At 43.6% G+C, this 18608-nt stretch overlaps 1 protein-coding gene across 1 annotated transcript in view; it reads right to left on the minus strand.

The window, feature by feature from the left end:
- Window positions 1–5396: 5396 nt before the first annotated feature.
- Window positions 5397–18608, minus strand: part of SUSD5 (sushi domain containing 5) — a 74247-nt gene continuing 61035 nt past the window's right edge. The window contains 1 exon segment of the mRNA XM_004419956.3: window positions 5397–8764. Coding sequence (XP_004420013.3) covers window positions 7458–8764 — 1307 coding nt within the window. The 3' untranslated portion in view covers window positions 5397–7457.

Below are 18608 nucleotides of genomic sequence, written 5' to 3' on the forward strand. Positions count from 1 at the left end.
CTAATGAATCATCAGCATGTAAATGGTATTTAAAGCCGTGAGGCTGGATGGGGTCCCCTAGGTTGTATGTATATATTGAGAAGCAAGAGAAAAGGGCCAAGGACAGAGCCCTGGGGCTCTCTGGGAAATGAGAAACCCACCAAAGAGCCTGAGAAGGAGCCACCTATGAGGTGGGAGAAAACCAGGCGGATGTGGTGTTCTGGAATCTGAGCTTTATTTATTCAACCTTATTACCTCCTCCAATAAGGCAGTTAGTCTAGTTGGGACCCTCCAGGTCTGGAGGCAGGAGGAAACTGGCACAGCATTTGGGAGATAGGACTTTTCCCACAATGGCATGGAAAGGAATGAAAGGAGATAGAATTTTGCGTCTTTAGTGTAATGGTGATTAATTGGGGGTGGAAAACGCACATATTTTTGCTTTTTCAGGCTTGCTTTTTCCCCCATCTCACTATTCCAACCTCTGGGAACTCAGATGTATGCAATTTCTCCTGCGCCATCCTGCTTCCCTCATCCCCTTTCTCTTGAGAGCACTTCCTCTTTTATCTGCATAAGAATTCTCATGTCAGGTTCTCCTTCTAGGGTACCCAACTCAAGACAATAACCTACTCCTATGGCTTTGACTGAATTTGCCCACCTCAACAGAGTCTGCATTCTCAGGGGGCTGTGTAGTCAAAGGAGTCAGTGTTATTGGCGTTATTGGTGGCTGCACTTGGGGCACAGCAGCTTCCCAATCAGAGCACCCTCAGCCCAGCGAGGAGTGAGATCCTATAGGGCTTCTGCCCATGGAGTGCTGGGTTCTCCTTTCTTCCCTCACCCCACCGTCTACTCCATCCACTAGAGAAACTTTCTTTTGAAGTCAGGACTATAAAATAAAGGGGGACCCAGTGAGTGGACGCCCTGCCCTAGGATTCCTGGGTCAGTGGAGGTAGTGCACCCACCAGCTACCTCTCCTTATAGCTCCTGGCAGCAGTTGTCCTTCCCAGCTGGTCGAGAAAATGCAAGGAGACCACCACAGGGACCAGGCTGGGTGGGGCGTCTGACTCCCTCCACTGCTGTGCGCCCTGCAGAGCTTCCATTTGGTCCTCTTCCTCTGAGCCTGGGGCCAGCTTTTTGTGGATAATGTTCCACACAGGGTTGGGTGTGGTGGTGGGCGTCCTCATTCACTCTCTGAAGTTGGCCTCTTTTCACTGGGGATTGAAAAGCAATGTCCCCTGAGGAAGAAACTCTGGGGACAGTATGATCAACACTGTCAGCACTTTGCTTTGATTGAAGGCTGTGGAACCGAGTTACTAAATTTTTTATTTCAAAGGAAACCAATCTTAAATAAAAACGGGAGGGGGCAATTCCTCCAAACCTACCCTGCAACCCCAGTGTTCAGGCTGCACTCAACAGCCTCAACCCAGCATCTTCCTGAGGATGTTTCTTAGAGGAGCCTAGAAGATTCCTGTATTGAGATCTCATGGGCTCAGCATCAGCCTGGCCTGTCTTTTGAAAAGACAAACACATTTGTAAGCTTTGTGGGAGTTGCCAAAACCAGCCTAAGATGCCTCACTTGCCCTCTGACCCACTTGCATGGAGCCCAACGGCTGCTCTGCTTCCCTCAGGCTGGTCCACCCAGGGAGGCTGCCCACCACGGGGAGGGGGCGGTGGTTGTACATACACGTAGGTTTAAAAGTGACTAATTGACTGAAATGTCACACATACCAACATATTCAACATGCTAATGTCTTTCTGAGTTTTGAGACTTTCTAATTCCTGCCCCTAACCTGTTGTGTTCACTTCTGGGATCCAGGAGAACCACTGGGTACGCTGACCACAAAGGCCGCCTTAGGAAATGTTGCTTTTAGGAGTTCTTACCGAGAGGATTTTAAGAGCACAAAAATTTTATTGAACCAAACTCAGTGGCAAACAGAAAATGATTTGTTAGATTGTCAATGGGAAAGGGTTTATTATGACTGCTTGTGGAATAAACAGTGGCGGGTTTCTGCCAACATTTATGGAAATAACGTTTTTAAGTTTTAAATGTGAGCCGTAAACCTAAGCTACTTCAGTTTTTTAAAAATTCAATACTTAAACTGTGGGGAGAAGGTGGATTGGTGCCAGAGAAAACATTCTCATCTAATAGTGTTTGCACATGGAGCTGCAACACAGTTTGTAGCGAGGCACCGAGAAAAACCCACAACTAATCCTTCATCGCAGCTGTCTGAACTCTTGAGCATCTGCCATCCCCCGAACAGCGACTTCTTTTTTCTGGTGACTCCAGGCCTGAATGACCTAGTGTAGAGAGTTTAAACTATGTACGAGGGGGGAAAGAGGGAAAGGAACCGTAAATAAGCCTCAGCCAAAGGTTTGGTACATTGGACTTCCTGTGCCTGCAGCCGGGGCAAGGCTGTTCCCCACCCCGTCCCCGTGGCATCTCCCCGAGTGGGAAGACACCATGACAACCTTGACTGACCCACTCCTACCCCCGAAATCAGAGTCAGGAGTGGCTGTGGTTTGTACCATAGTAGAGTGCTTCTCTCTCTAGGGCAGGCACACGAGCCGCCGTATCCAGCACCTAACACTGTCCCCCACCCCCCAAATATCTGGCTTCAGTGGCTTGTTGAATGAATGAGTGAGTTGGCTCACTATTCTCTTGGGGTTGATAGGGTAAGATACTGGTGCCTCATTTTACAAGAAAAGAATGGGAAGGAATTAAGCAATTTGGGCAACAGATATGAGATTGAAAATATAAGATTGAAAAGAAAAGATGGTGTCTTTTCCCCCTCCCCTCCCTGGGTTAGGGCAGTGTGTACAATCTCACTCTTGTGGGAAATTAGAACTTGGAAAATGATTGAAAACAAAAATTTTTTATTTATTTTTTTTCTGAGGCAGATTAGCCCTGAGCTAACGTCTATGCCAATCTTCCTCTACTTTATATGTGGGTCGCCACCACAACGTGGCTGACAAGTGGTATAGGTCCGTGCCCAGGATCCAAACCCGCAAACCCAGGCCACTGAAATGGAACACACCAAACTTAACCACTACACCACAGGGCCAGCCCTGAAAACAAAGATTTTTTAAAAAATCACATTAAATGTCTTATTTTGCTTATTCTTTACTGTTTTCTTTCTCTATCCACTGGATGGGACTGTCTTAACCACACCCAGTCATTCTAGGACACATGTAATGAGCTCTATTTTCTCAGGTCAGTGAGATTTCTGACATTCATCTAGCAAAGCAGAACCCTTACCCCAAAGACTCTCGGATCTCCTGTGGCAGGGGTGGTCCTTGCTAGCCATGAGCGCGCCAAGGGCTTTTCAGAAGATAGAGGCTCCGTCCTCTCCCCAGGAAGTTTGTCTTTCAGAGATTTGGGATCCCACTAAGAAAAACATTTGGAATCCAGGGCTTGCTTTGGATCTGATGAGCTGGTCCGTTGCTGCCAACGTCTGAGAAGTGGCAGAATATTTATTGTTTCAAACAAGGATGAAAATCAACTTCGGGCATGACTGCCAACAGCTACTGTGCTCCATGCATGTCACTAAAGGGCAAGCGAGGAGAAAGAGAAAAGAGTAGAAGGAGGCAGGTGGAAAGAGTGAGGAGCTAGCCAGTGCAAAACAGAGATCCATGGTATGGAGAGTTCAAACATTAGCTGTTTGAAGAAGAGGCGGAGGACATAGGGATTTTGTTGATGTCTGCCCAAGAATTCCAGAGGATATGGTGGTAAAGTTTGGATTGAGGAGGAGTGGCAGTGTAGGGAATAAGAGTTTGCACATTGATGGACGTCTTAGGTCTGGATCCCTTGAAGCAGAGCCTCGTGCAAGGGATGGAGTACTCTCAGGAGAAGGGCTCTGAGGGAAGCAGGAAGGAACCAACAAGGGTAGACCAGCCTCAGCCTGATCCCATGGGAACTCTGGAGCATGAATTACACCACGAAGTTGTCCCCACCTTGAGGCAAGAAGGCTGGCCTTTTGTATGCCCATGTGGGTCAGTCATTGGCTACAAGCTGCCCTAGGGGCATAGATGGTGGGCCTAACTCCTGAGTGACGGAACTGCCATTAGGCCAAGGGCAATCTGGGTGAGAAAGGTACAGTTACGCATTAATGAGCATTTTAGCAGCCAACAGGGCAGCTGGAGGATGGGTTCACTTGCCCAGTGAAGCTGACCTGGGTGGGCACCAACAGTGTCTACAACATTGGGTGGCTTGAGAGGAGTCATGCCTGGTGTTCACAGAGGTAAAAAGGGACAGAAGGCAGATGGTGTTGGTGCTGATGGTCTCCGAGTTGTAGTTCTCCATTTGCCCCTCCAGATCTCTTTTCTATTCTGCCCTGGGCCCCAGAGCCTGACCCCTATGGTCGACATTGCCTGGACTCCCTCACCTCTGACTTCCGGTTACCCTTGGGATGTGCTGGCAAGAAACTGCAAGGTGAGAGAAGAGGTCTAGCTCTTTAAAATCCCTGCCTCCTCCAGGCCACAGCTGGACAGTGGCTGTGGTCTCCTTGAGGCTGGAGTTCCTGTCCTGCAGTGCCTTCCCTATTGCTGAAACTCTCATCCAGTTCCAAACAGCCCTCCACCATGCCTTGGTGGTTCTCTTAACCCTACCCACGCTTTTATGACTAGTCCCTACATCTAACCCTCTTTAATTATTCCTTTGATTTTCCCATCAGTTAGGAGAGGGAGGTAATCAGTTCTGGTCTCTTAGGCCAGTGCTTCTCAAACTTCACCATTCGTACCTATCCCCTGAGCATTTTGTTAAATGCAGAGTCTGAGTCAGCAAGTCTGGGGTGGGGTCTGAGATTCTGCATTTCTAACAAGCCCAGGTGGTGCCTGTGCTGCTGGCTCAGGAACCACACCTTGAGTAGCAAGGTCCTGGGCATGTTGTTGGGGTGAAGTGCATGGTCTCTGGTTGGAGTGAGGAAGAGGGATGGAGGGAGGAGGAAGCAGGAGCTTCCCTGAAATCAGGCTGCAGGAGGTAACATGGCTGAGAGTCAGGCTTAGAAAGGGCAGTCTTAGATATAGTATTAAGACACTATTTTCAAGATTACTAGAGAATCCTTTTTTTAAAAAAACCCATTGTGATGTAACCCAGATATAAAATACATTAAGCAACTATTTGGGGAAATAATTATTTATTTTAAATATCTCAGAAGCTTTGTGTTAATGGATCCCCCCACCCAATTTTCATGAATATTAAACATTTTCCAGTCTCAAAGCATGCCTAATGACATACAATTTAGGTTTACAGTGTTTTAATCATTCCTTTTCTACATGCCTTTTAAATTTAGATTACACCAAATCAATAAAATTTAAAAACTGATGTGTTGGGTTTATTTTGCAGGTCATGTCTACAAAATAATACATTTATAAGTATTAATATATTTGTAATAAATTAATACATTTGTATTAATAGTACCTATTTTTGTGTTGGTATTAAGTCAATGTTCTTGGGTTATTACATAATAATAATTGATAACACAAACCCAACGTTGAGACGGAGGTTATTTTATATAGTTAAAAATAGAAAAGTTATCTTGTAATAGATTAGAAAAGAATCTAATTTATAAATATATACAGTCTCTGGCTTTTATTCTTTGTGTTTTGCTTTGGCTACATGCAGAAAGCATTTCATTCCTATTGTTCTAGATTTCATCTGACACATAGGTATTCCATTTGGTACCTTCAGGCCTTCATTTTACCAAGTAATGGGGACTAAGGTCTTTGATTTTGCTCTACTGACTTTATAGCTACTTAGCCTATTATTTTTCCAAAGGTTGTACCAAAAAGAGATGGCAGGGTAGAAACATGTTGCGAGAATTCTTTTTTTCTTTAGGTAAAACACCACCAACAATTTTTCCATTGTAAAAAAGTTCAGGATTTCTTTCATGCTACACAAAAACACTTAGACTCTTACAGTGTCTTAAAATAAATATACTGCCTTCAATCACTTTTTACCACTGAAAACTATTTTTAAGAAGCTGATTCATATTAGAAAAATATAATGTGTTTTATTTCTGTGCCATTACATAGGAGACCATTGGAGATGGTATTTAGGCAGCTTCAAGGGGTGCCTCAGGTACACATAGCGATGCCTGACTTCCATGCAAGACAAGCCATGGGTATTACTCATCTTCTGTGCCACTAGAGCTTCAGCTGGCCTCAAAGATCAAAATGTATGTTATCATAAACCAATGGTTCTCAAACCTGAGTGTGCATCAGAAACACCTGGAGGGCTCGTTAAAACACGGATAGCTGGACCCCCCTCCCAGGGTTTAAGCTTCGTAAGACTGGGGTGGAACCAGAGAATTTGCAGCTCCAGCAAGTTCCCAGGTGATGGTGAAGCCACTGGTCTGAGGACCACACTTTGAGAACCATTGTTGTAAACAATCTTTGCTGAGCCACTTTGAGATGATCTAGATACCATGAAAGGGTTGCTCAGTAGCCAGGATCAGTCCATTCTGGACTCATGCTGTTTCCATAGAGCTCACAATTGCCAAAATAGAGTAAAGAATAGATCGGCACAGGTTTCATATTCCTTTTTAATTAATCTGCTTCTTCTGTATCAAGTAGGTACCCATAGATACCCTAGTCCTTGGCCCTCTTAAAACATTTTTTTCCTCCCATGTCATTCCCTCTTACTAGAGTTCAGAGAAATGGTTAATCCTGAGAGAGGAAACCAAAGACTGAGTTTTGTTAGTCCTGGCAAAAATTCTAAGACATTCCTAGGCACAGACTTGGTCAAGGACAACTAGGCCACTGCTTCCGAGAGGAAACGGTACTTACCAGTACAAAGCTAACCTTGTTTTTAAAAAAATGATGGGCTATCCCACAGAACGGAGGGAACAGAGGTGGATGTGTGTCTGCCCCTCCTCCCTTTCCCTCCAACAAAATGTCAGTCTTAAATGCTCTCCAATTTCAACAAACAATTAAACAGAAATCTCAAAGCTTCTAGACTACGTCCTGGTTCTTAGCTCATTTGCCCTTAACAACATCACAACATTAAAAGGAAATAACCCATTATTCTACTATATCCCACTCCCAACAATTAAATATCTGTATCCTAAATAACACTGGTCTCAAATGCTCCGTTTATCAAGCCTATTTCAAAAATTTCAGGTCATGGAGTCAGTAATTTTTTGTCTTAAAAAAGGAAAAGAAGACAATAGTATGATGAAGCAAGAGGTGAGTTTTGACCTGATGTTGGAATTAAGGGCCAACCCCAGGTCTGGGATTAGTGCAATACATTCCAGGGCAGATGGTTGAGGAGATATTAACATGTGTAATGATGCCACCAAAGCCTTCCTGCCCTGCCAGGTGCCTCCAGAGACACTTCTCAGCCTAGAAAACAAAGACCTGAGAAAAAAAGATGAGCCCTACCCCACCTGTTTCATGCTCTAGTGAATTATCAGTGTTTATCAATGTGATGTGTCACAGTTTATTTTCCTCCCAAGCGGCTTTAGGAGAGCCCGCTCCAAAGGTGGCTAGACTTTCTCCATCTCAATCTGCTGGTGGTAGTGCCGAGCCTGCCGCTGGCCAACGTTCAGCTTGTATACAGAGCTCTTGTGCTGGCACTTGCGGTAGCCCCACACTGCTCCTACACCTGCCAGGAGCAGCAACAGGCACAGGACAGTGACGACGGTGGCAATGATGGGGCCTCTGCTGAGGCTGGGACACTTGTCCCCTACACACGGCTCCAAGGTTGGAAGAAGCTCCTCAGTTGCACCTGGGCCAGGGCCTTCCTGTCCCAAGAAGTCCTCAGACAGCAGGTATGGGAAGCTATCCTGGACCTCAGGAGCAGTGGTTTCCGTTGGAGTCTGGGTGGCCGCCATGATAGTTGAGGGAATGTGGTTAGGCATCTTCTGGACAGCAATTGTTACTGTCTCCAGGGTAGAGCTGGTGAGTTCATAAGGTAGGGTGACTATGGGAGACTTCTCTGTGGCAAATCTCCAAGGAATAGTTGACTGGTACTTAGTGGTCAAGTCACCATCCCCCTTGCTGGGACCCTCAGTTTCAGACACATTCATCGGTCTGAGAGCTAAAGCTTCTACATCTAGTGTCTGAGATGGAAGAACTGAACTATGGGTCATGTCCTCACTTGGTATGGGGGTGGTACTACTGGGCTTCTTAACCTCCACAAGAATGGGCTGACTGGGAGTAACTAGAATACTTTCTTCCAGTCCTACTGACCCATCCCCCTTGTCCCCATCTTCCTCCTCTTCTGCCTCTTCTGCTTCTATCTTCCTCCAAGCCCCATCAGTCACAGGGTAGCCATCTAACCAGGACCCATCGCTGCTGCTCACCATTGGGTCCCCTGCCTTGCTGTCATTTATGCCCACATATGGCACTGAGGGACCATCAGTGCTGCTATAGATCACCTTGGGTTCAGGTTCACCTGGAGCCAATGTTATGCCACTGTAGTTTTCTCCAGCAGGAAACTGCTTTTTGGTGTCATCATCCATCTCCTTTCCCAATTCAGGCTTGTGGAGGGTCTCAGCAGGAAACCAGAACAAGTACTTCTGGTTTAGTTGGGATCCTGGCAGGTCTGTGGGGACACTGCTCCCAGCACCGGGCAAGCCTGTAGATGGCACAAAGGCTGTATCTTGGGCTATGTTTCCTCTTCTCACAGAAATGGATACCAGATGGTGCTGTTTTGGAGCTTCCTCAGAGGCCTCTCCCTGACCCCTGTCCTCCTCTGCCTCTGTCCGGGAATCCTCCATGAGCTCTCTGAATGACACGGATCTGTCATCAGGGAAATTATCTTCATAGTCGATATGTGCCTCAGCCTCATCTGGAAGGAAAGAGGGAAAAACCTCATTAGGTCCAACGTCACAGAGCCAGTGTAGAACATAAGAAAGGGAAATAAAAAGGGCTGGAACAGATGAAATAAAACTGTCATTCACAGATGATATGACTGTATCACAGATAAACCCAAAGAATCTACACATAAATGGTTACACTTAATATGTGAGTTTATCAAAGACACTAGGTCTACAGTCAATATAAAACATCAACTGTATTTCTATACATCAACAATAAATAGAAAACAAAAATTTAAAAAGATGCTATTTGCCATAGCATTAAAAAAAAAATCAAACACTAGGAATAAATCTAACAAAAGACGTGCAAGATTTCTACATGGAATGGTACAAAATATTGCTGAGCAAAATTAAAGACGACCTAAATAAATGAAGGGATATACCATGTTCATGTAATGGAAGGCTCAAAATTGTCAAGTTGTCAGTTCTGTCCAAATCGATCTATACAGATTTAATACAATCCTAATAAAAATCTCAGACATTGACAAGCTGATGCTAAAATTTATGGAAATGCAAAGGGCCAAGAATAGACAAGGCAATCTTGAGAAAGTAGAAAAAAGCTGGAGTACATACATGACAAGATTTCAAAATTTACTATAAAACTGGAGTACTTTTAAGACTGTGGTATTGGCACAAGGATAGATAATGGGATTACATGAACTTTAAGAACTTCTGTTCATCAAACACCACCATGAAGACAGTTCAAATGCAAGCCACAGAGTTGAAGATATTTGCAATACATATAACTTCCAAAGGGTTCGTATCCAGAATTTATAAAGAAGTCCTACAAATGAATAATAAATAAGCAGACAAACCATAGAAAAGTTGGCGAGAAACTTGAATCAGCACATCACAAAAAAGATATCTAAAGAGTCATTTAAACACAAGTAAAGATGTTCAACCTCATTAGTCATAGAGAAATGCTAATTATAGTGATAATGAGACATCATTACATAGCACCAGAATGGCTAGAATTAAACAGACTGCCAATATCCAGTGTTAACAAAGATGTGCAGCCCTGTTGGTGGGAGTGTGAACTGGAACAACCACTACAGAAAACTGCCTGTTTAGTATTGCTACTAAAATCGAAAATTTGCATGCTCCATGGCATAGCAATTCCACTCCTAAATATATACTCAACAGTAATGTGTGCACATGAGCACCAAATGTCATGCACAAAAATGTTTATCATAACCAAAAACTGGAAACAATTCAAATGTCCATTAACTGCAGAACTGATACAACTGTGATATATTCATACAAAGAAAATCTGTACATCAATGAAAATGAACCAGCCACGGCTTCCCACAACAACATGGATGACTCTTGCAGCCATAATGTTCAGCAACAGAAGCCAGGCACAAAAGAGCACATTCTGTGTGATTCTATTTATACAGATTCTAAAGTTCAAAAATAGGCAAAACTAATCTACCATGTTAAAAGTCAGGATGGTGGTTACACGTGGGGAGGAGAGAAGGCGGGATGATTGAGTCTGTGGATGAGAAGGGCTTTTGAGATACTGGCAATGTTCTACTTCTTGACCTGTGTGGTAGCTAAATTTCTTTATTTTTTGATAATTTATTGATCTGCTCCCTTATGATTTGTATGTGTGTGTAGGGGATCAGAATTGGCCACCCCAAAATGTGTCTCTTTGGCATAAGGATTATTTTGGGCTGGTTACTTTTAAAAACTGCAGACATGGGAAAAGCTCTGAAAACCAAGTGGAAATAGAAGTTCCCCTTTGTAAGAGACATTTACGGGGCCAGCCCGGTGGCACAAGTGGTTAAGTGTGCGTGCTCCGCTGCGGCGGGCGGCCCGGGGTTCGCAGGTTCGGATCCCAGGCGTGCACAGACGCACCGCTTGGCAGGCCATGCTGTGGCGGCGTCCCATATAAAGTGGAGGAGGATGGGCATGGATGTTGGCCCAGGGCCGGTCTTCCTTGGCAAAAAACGGAGGATTGGCAGATGTTAGCTCAGGGCCGATCTTCCTCACACACACAAAAATAAATTAGTTAAAAAAAAAAAGACATTTACATTTGTAAGGGAAATCTCCATTTGTAAAGATGTCTCCCTCTCTGCCCCAGGAAGGGGGGGAGGGGATGACCCTTATCTCTAGAAACTCTTATCAATGCAGAAGGCAAGGACAAATCTGCATAACAACCTTACTCATGTTTACTGTCCTTTTCTGGTAATCTCCCATAACTGACTTCTCCCACCCCCAACATCCTCCTTTGTCTTTAGCTGAAGATGCTATTTAAGGTGACAGCTTTGGTCATTCTGGCTGAGTTACCCAGTTTCCCTGGGTTACTCCCAAGATAGCTCTGTAATTATTTCAGGAGACCCTTCCACCCCATGATGTCCTCTTCACAATCCCCCAATAAAAAACCCCATGGTATGGCTGGACCATTCTTAGGAGCCTCGTAGAATTCAAATGTTATAAAGCTTTGTTTGATTTTCTCCTGTTATTCTGTCTATCAAGTTAATTCGTTGCCCAGCCAGAAGGACCTAGAGTGGGTAGAGGAACTGTCTTCCTCCCCTACATTTTCTAATTAAGTAAAAATGTATCTTTTAAAACACTGATTTGCTCTTTGTAAGACTTCTGAGTTGTGAGACTATACTGTGAAGTACTCTGAATCCAGCTGAGTAAGAAAGAACAGAGGCCCCACAGTTAGGGGCCCAGAATGTAGGGACAGCTTGATGAGACGGGAATCACGCTGGTCATGAAGGTCTCTAGGAGCTCGTGTCCTCAGAAGAGAGCAGCCTGCTGGGCATTCCCCTCTCTCAATGGTCTTTGAAAGTCATGTCCTACTGGAAGACACACTTAATTATTAAACTGAAAGGTTCTCTATGATATTGTGATACAATAAGAAATATATATTTGGTCTTTGTCTCCAGTACTGGCTCCTGGTACAGAGCCCCTAAAACCTTTGGAATTTCCTGAGTGATAGGAACATCTTGTGTTATTCATCACAAGCTTCTTTGACCATACTTGAGTTTATGTTAATGAGGTTACTCTTGGTGGGCCCCTAGATAGCTTCAGGATGGGGGCTGGATTGGAGGGTTGAAACTTTCAGCCCCACTCCCCAACCTCTGGCGGGAGAGGGGCTAGAGATTAAGTTAATCACCAATGGCCAATGATTTAATCAATCATGCCCACATAATGAGACCTCCATAAAAACCTCTAAACTACAGGGTTCAGAGAGCTTCCAGGTTGGTGAATGCATCCATGTGCTGGGGGTGATGCACCCTAAGTTCACAGGGACAGAAGCTCCTTCCCTCAGGATCTTTTCAGACTTCACCCTATGTACCTCTTCATCTGGTTGTTCATCTCTATCCTTTATAATATGCTTTACAGTAAACTGGTAAGTGTAAGTAAAGTGCTTTTCTGAGTTCTGTAAGCTGTTATAGCAAAATTGTTGAACCTGAGGAGGGGGTCGTGAGAACCCCCAATTTACAGCCAGTTGGTTAGAAGTACAGGTGACAGGGCCGGCCCCGTGGCTTAGTGGTTAAGTGCATGCGCTCTGCTGCTGGCAGCCTGGGTTCGGATCCTGCGCGCGCACCCATGGCACCGCTTCTCCAGCCATGCTGAGGCCGCGTCCCACATACAGCAACTAGAAGGATGTGCAGCTATGACATACAACTATCCACTGGGGCTTTGGGGGAAAAATAAATAAATAAATAAAATTAAAAAAAAAAAAAAAAAAAAAAAAAAAAGAGGGTCGGCCCCGTGGCTTAGCGGTTAAGTGCGCGTGCTCCGCTGCTGGCGGCCCGGGTTCGGATCCCGGGCGAGCACCGACACACCGCTTCTCCGGCCATGCTGAGGCCGCGTCCCACATACAGCAACTAGAATGGATGTGCAACTACGACATACAACTATCTACTGGGGCCTTGGGGGAAAAATAAATAAATAAAATCTTTAAAAAAAAAAAAAAAAAAAAAGAAGTACAGGTGACAACCTGGACTTGTGATTGGCATGTGAAATGGGGGCAGTCTTATGGGACTGAGCCCTTAACCGATGGGGTCTGCAGTAACTCCAGGTGGTTAGTGTTAGAGTTGAGCTGAATTGTAGGACATCCAGCAGGTGTCCAGAGACTTGGAGAACTGATTGTTGGTGTGAGGAACCAACCTCTAACCCCCTACATTTTAGGTCACAAGTGTTCTGCAGGCAGAAACAGATCTTAGTTTTTCCCCACTTCACTTTGCACCCTGGGAAGCACAAAATGCCAAGAGCTCCAGAACCAAGGTCTGATGGAATGCTGAGGTGCCATGTGATGCGTTCCTGGGTGCTGAAACTGGATTAGTGGGCATGCAGCTTATTTCTAATAAGACTCGGTAACTTGCTTATTTAATGACTTGCAGAGTTATAAATAAATTTAAAAATCCTTTCTGATCTGCTCCTAAAATTTAAGCCCATTCACATTACTTGTGTCCTCAGTCAAAAATGGAAAACAGTGGATAAAGAGGAAACGTATCTGATAAATGTGAAATGCATGTATGTTTTATGCTTAGAAAAAGATACCTCTGTAATTATTTCAGGAAACCCTTCCACCCCATGATGTCCTGTGCACAATTCCCGGATAAAAACGAGATGGCTGGACCATTCTTAGGAGCCTCAAAGAATTCAAATACAGGCTCCCAGGGCTCCATCAGGCTCCTTCCATACTCACTGTTATATCACACTGCCTCATTCTCAGTTTCACCATCATTCTAAGTACTGCATCCATCCACTCCTTCGTTCAACAAATTCACTGAGTGCTGACTATCTTTCTGGCACTTCTAGGGCTCGGGATCGCTGGTGACCAGGAAAAGCAGTCCCTGCTCTCATGGAGCTCTCATATGGGACAGAATCCCATGGTCTTGAGACCTATCAGGCTGAATTGCAGAGCTTTTGTGTGCACAAATTCTCACCCATTGTACTGAATAAACATTAGGTTTTGCATTTAAGTACCACCCTTTCTTAAACATGCAACAAAATGAAACAAAAGCTACTATGACAAGACTTTTCCCTAAAATTTACCCAGAACATAATAGACAAGTCATATTGAATCCAGTTGGAGATTTAAGAAGGCCATGCTTTAAATCTTTGACCTTAAGATAATGTAGTTAGGGGGCCGCCCGGCAGTGCAAGCGGTTAAGCGCGCGCGCTCCGCTGTGGCAGCCCAGGGTTCGCCAGTTCGGATCCCAGGCGCACACCGATGCACCACTTGGCAAGCCATGCTGTGGCAGCGTCCCATATAGAGTGGAGGAAGATGGGCACGGATGTTAGCCCAGGGCTAGTCTTCCTCAGCAAAAAAAGAGGAGGATTGGCAGATGTTAGCACAGGGCTGATCTTCCTCACACACACACACAAAAAGATAAGGTAGTTAAATTGTTTGCTTGCACGTGTGTGTACTGACTGGCTGTGGTAGATTGATTCCAAAAATAGCCACAATTCTCCCCTCTTCCTTGTGTTAAGTCCTTTTGTAATGGATCCTGTAGCTCTTCTCTGCAAGAAGTGGTGCCTATTTTTTTTATCTCTTGAATCTGGACTGGCTTTGTCACTTGCTTTGACCTAGAGAATACAGTGAAAGCCTTTCATGCTTCTGCTCTCTCTCTCCCCTTCTCTCTGTCCTGGAACCCTGCCAGCTACCAGGTGAACAAGCCTGGGATAGCTTGCTGAAGGATGAGAGGCAAACTGTCTCAACCAAGGCCGTCCTAAACCAGCTAGCTCCAGCTGACCTGGGGACTGACCACATTCACCTGAGTGAGCCCAGCCAAGACCAGAAGAACGATCCAGCTGAGCCCAGCCCAAACTGCTGACACAAAGAACTGGAGCCAAATGAATAATCATTGTTTTAAGCCATTAAATTTTCGGGGTGTGGTTTACTATGCAGAAAAAGCTAACTAATAAATTAGCAATGAGCTGTTTGAGGGCAGGGACCAAGACATTGTATCCCTAGAGTGGAAGAGTGTCCAGTCCATTGTAGGTATTCTTACAGGTATGCTTGAATGAGTAAAGGAATTAATGGCACTGGGAGGACAAGGAGGGAAAATCTGCAATAGCTCAGACCCCAAGATTCTCCTCATTCCTGCCTCATAACCGCTCAGAGCTAAGATCTATTTCCGGGAGCACAGTGCCCCCCAAACACAAGAGGATTATAGACTCATTTCCAAATTATGAGCAATGAATTACTTATAACCATAACCTCTTATAACACCCTGAAGATCCTCTGAAAAGATGCCATCATTGAAGGACTACTTGAACACACAGACATACACGTGAGTGTGCACCATACACACACACACACACACCCCTCTCACATGCTGGTGAGCAAATCAGTCCACAGCCTGGCCCTTGAGAACATCTATTCTCTTCCCAGCCTCTCGTTGGTGCCCCCACCCTTCTCAATTTAAAAGGGCACTCTACTAGAACTCCCTCCCCACTGCTAGTAGATTCATCACAATGAAGCAAGAAAGTGATCCCTCGCCATCAAATTTTAGTCCTACTGCAAAGAAACCTGGCATTCCACACATCTGACAAGTTATTTGTGCCCCAAATTTGTCATATCCAATTTTTTTTAGTTTTTAAAAAGGATTGTATTCTATGGCTTTGCAGAAGAAAATATTATTTTTGCAAAACAATATACATTTGCCAGTTGTCTCCCAGAGGTTCTGCTCTTGAGGATGAATATGCCAGTGTTCTCAGCTAGAACACAGTCCCCTTTCACGATGGGGAAAGGCAGGAAGCAGGTCTCTCCAAGACCATTTTTCCTTAAGAAGTTTTCACCCACTTGAAATCGCAGGCTATGACCTCACGCGTGGTCTGTAATGGAAGGCCTCTTACCACATGTTATTTTACAGAGAGTATTTCTTTGTTGCCTTACTGCTGCCCTAAGACATCAAACCATCACAAGTTCACAAATGGTTCTGTTTTATTCCATGGAACTTTTGTTATCTCTGGTTAAATTCTGACACTGTGTTCATTTTCTTTCAGGTCATCAACTGTAGCTCATTGACCGTTGGGTGTAAATAAGCGAAAGGAACTAATATTTGCACAGAGTTTTGCCAAAGGGAGAGCTGGCAGGGAGCCCGCATCAAGGTGGGCAGCAGAGTAGGAGTACTCCCTTACTATTGTCACAGACCGTCTTCTTGTAACCCCAAGCAGATGCCAAGATTGATACGGCCCATCGGTAAACAGAATTCTACCCAAACAACCAACAGCTAAAGAGAAGCGTGAGTGAGGGATACTCACAAATCTCCCAGCGCCTCAGAGTATTTGTTGTTTTGACATGTCCCTGTAACCTCTGCTCTGGCTTCTTCCCAGTCTCTTCTCCTCACACCCCATTTTCCGTTTCCATCAGCTCTAGTACAACGTGTTTCTTTGCTCTTGCTCCTTCTGATTGCCCACCCTCTGTTCTGCTTTCTCCTTCTTCTACCTCATCATTTACATTCCAGACCACTTGAGTGTGTTACCAGGGGCCATAAGTAAAAATCATCTTATCATTAGGGTAGATTATATACCACACTTGAAAATATCTAAGTGTTCCAGTTGAAACTGCATCACACTTTCTCTCCCCTATACTTATTAAAATGTGGAAACTCCACAATAAATTTTTAAAAACATGCTCACACGACTAGGTTTGTTGAATATGAATTTTAAAAGATGAGGAAACTATAGTAAACATAGAGAAAAAATTTTTACCAACAACCACCATGCGTGGAAAAGGGCATAATGTATTGCAGCAAATTTCAACAACTGGTTACCAAGATGAGAAACAGAAGATTCTGGAGCAGAGTAGAGAAGGGCAGCATGGCTCAGCTCCTAACCCACCCTCACCCTTCAAAAACCGTATTGGGGAGTCAACAAGTCCCAGAGAGAAGCAAAGAAAAGGTGGAGAGAAACAGACCAATAACCAGCAGGGCTGATTCTTCCTGATAGAATCCAAAATGCCAGGACTTCCAATGGTGCAGGTGAAGTAAACCTTGATACAAGACACTTGACAACATTTCTGAAGAGAAAGCGGAGCCCAGATATTTTAAAACAAACAGATAAACAAAAGTAAAACGACATACCACTTCAGCTGAATTGTTCCTTCCAGCTACCATTCCCTCTTCTGGGTGAAAGGAAGATGCGTGAAAAAGGCAAAGAACCTAACTTAGAAGAAATAACAATTTAAGGAACAGAACAAATTCTCTACAAATGCTTCACACTATAGAACTTAGGAAAGTGAGTGCAATAAAACAGAAGCTCAAAGGTGAGGTGATAAAATAACAGAATGTTATGAAAAGGGTGATTTTAAACTTCAGGAGGTCCCATGTTACCTTATGACAGAACCAGAAAATAAATCAGAAACTGCAAGGAACAGAATAGACTGAGAATTTTACAAAACTGAGAAAAAGACCTGAAGGCACATATTCAAGAATCATTGCAAACCTCAAGCAGAATAAATTCATAGAAAATTACTCCAAATTAAACTGCTAAAAACCAGGTAGGGCAATTAGAATTAGGATAATAGATGGCAGGATGGTTCAAATAGTTTCTACATCTTGGGCGTAGAAACTATTTTCTACGTAGACAGAAAAATTTGAAAGCAACCAGTGAAGGCAGACAGAACCTTCAAAAAAGCAACTGAAAGCTGACTTTTCAAAAGAAACAATGAAAGCAGAAGACAATGTGATGATATCTTCCAAGTGTGAGAAGAAAAGAACTACCAACCTAGAATTCTTACTCTGTGAAAATATCCTCATTGAGAGCTCAGAGATGCAGGAAGGAAAGAACAATGAAACAGGTAATACGGAGAGGGAAATCTAAGTGAATACTGACTGCATAAAAAAACAAGTACACGCGCGCACACACACACACACTATAATTATTCAAAACACTTGACAACAGCATAGAAATTGGGAGGAGGTAAATGGAGTCTAAATGTTTGAAGGTATTTGAATTGTCCAGGAAATGGTAAAAAGTATTAATTTATATTAGTATTGATAAGTCAAGGGTGCCTGTTATAATTTCTAGAGTAACCACAAAAAGAAAAGTAAAAGAATGTATTAGAATGTAATAGGGAGGTAAATGTAATAATTTAAAAAATGCTTAATCACTCCAAAAGAATGCAGAAAAGCAGAGAACAAAGAACAAAGAACAGAGAGAAAACGAATAAAAAGATAGTAATTTTAAACTCAAATTTATTAATGATTAAATGTAAAATGGATTAATGCTCCAATTGGTTATATGGTACTTATAAGAGATATACTTTTTTTTTTTTTTTTAATTTTTTATAATTTTATTTATTTATTTTTCCCCCAAAGCCCCAGTAGATAGTTGTATGTCACAGCTGCACATCCTTCTAGTTGCTGTATGTGGGACGCGGCCTCAGCATGGCCGGAGAAGCGGTGCGTTGGTGCGCGCCCGGGATCCGAACCCGGGCCGCCAGCAGCAGAGCGCGCGCACTTAACCGCTAAGCCACGGGGCCAGCCCCGAGATATACTTTAAATATAAGTATACAGAGAAGTTGAAAGGAAAAGAATGAAAAAAAATATATACCGTGAAAAGACCAACCAGCAAAGAAGACTTTAAAACAAAAAACATTACTAGAGATAAAGAGGAGCATTTCATAAAGAGAAATATTCCAATTCACCAGGAAGATAGTAAATTCTAAATTGGTATGTACTTAACACAGCCTCAAAATATATGAATCTAAAATATATTAACTAAAAGGAGAAACAGATAAATCCATGATCATAGAGAAATGTTTTAACCATCTCTATCATTAACAGTTAGGACAAATAGACAAAAAGGTAAGAATATATATCTGAAAAACATGCTTAATTAGGGGCC

Source organism: Ceratotherium simum, chromosome 5, assembly GCF_057802395.1.
Source record: "Ceratotherium simum simum isolate JZ-2026a chromosome 5, ASM5780239v1, whole genome shotgun sequence".
NCBI classification, from domain to species: Eukaryota; Metazoa; Chordata; class Mammalia; order Perissodactyla; family Rhinocerotidae; genus Ceratotherium; species Ceratotherium simum.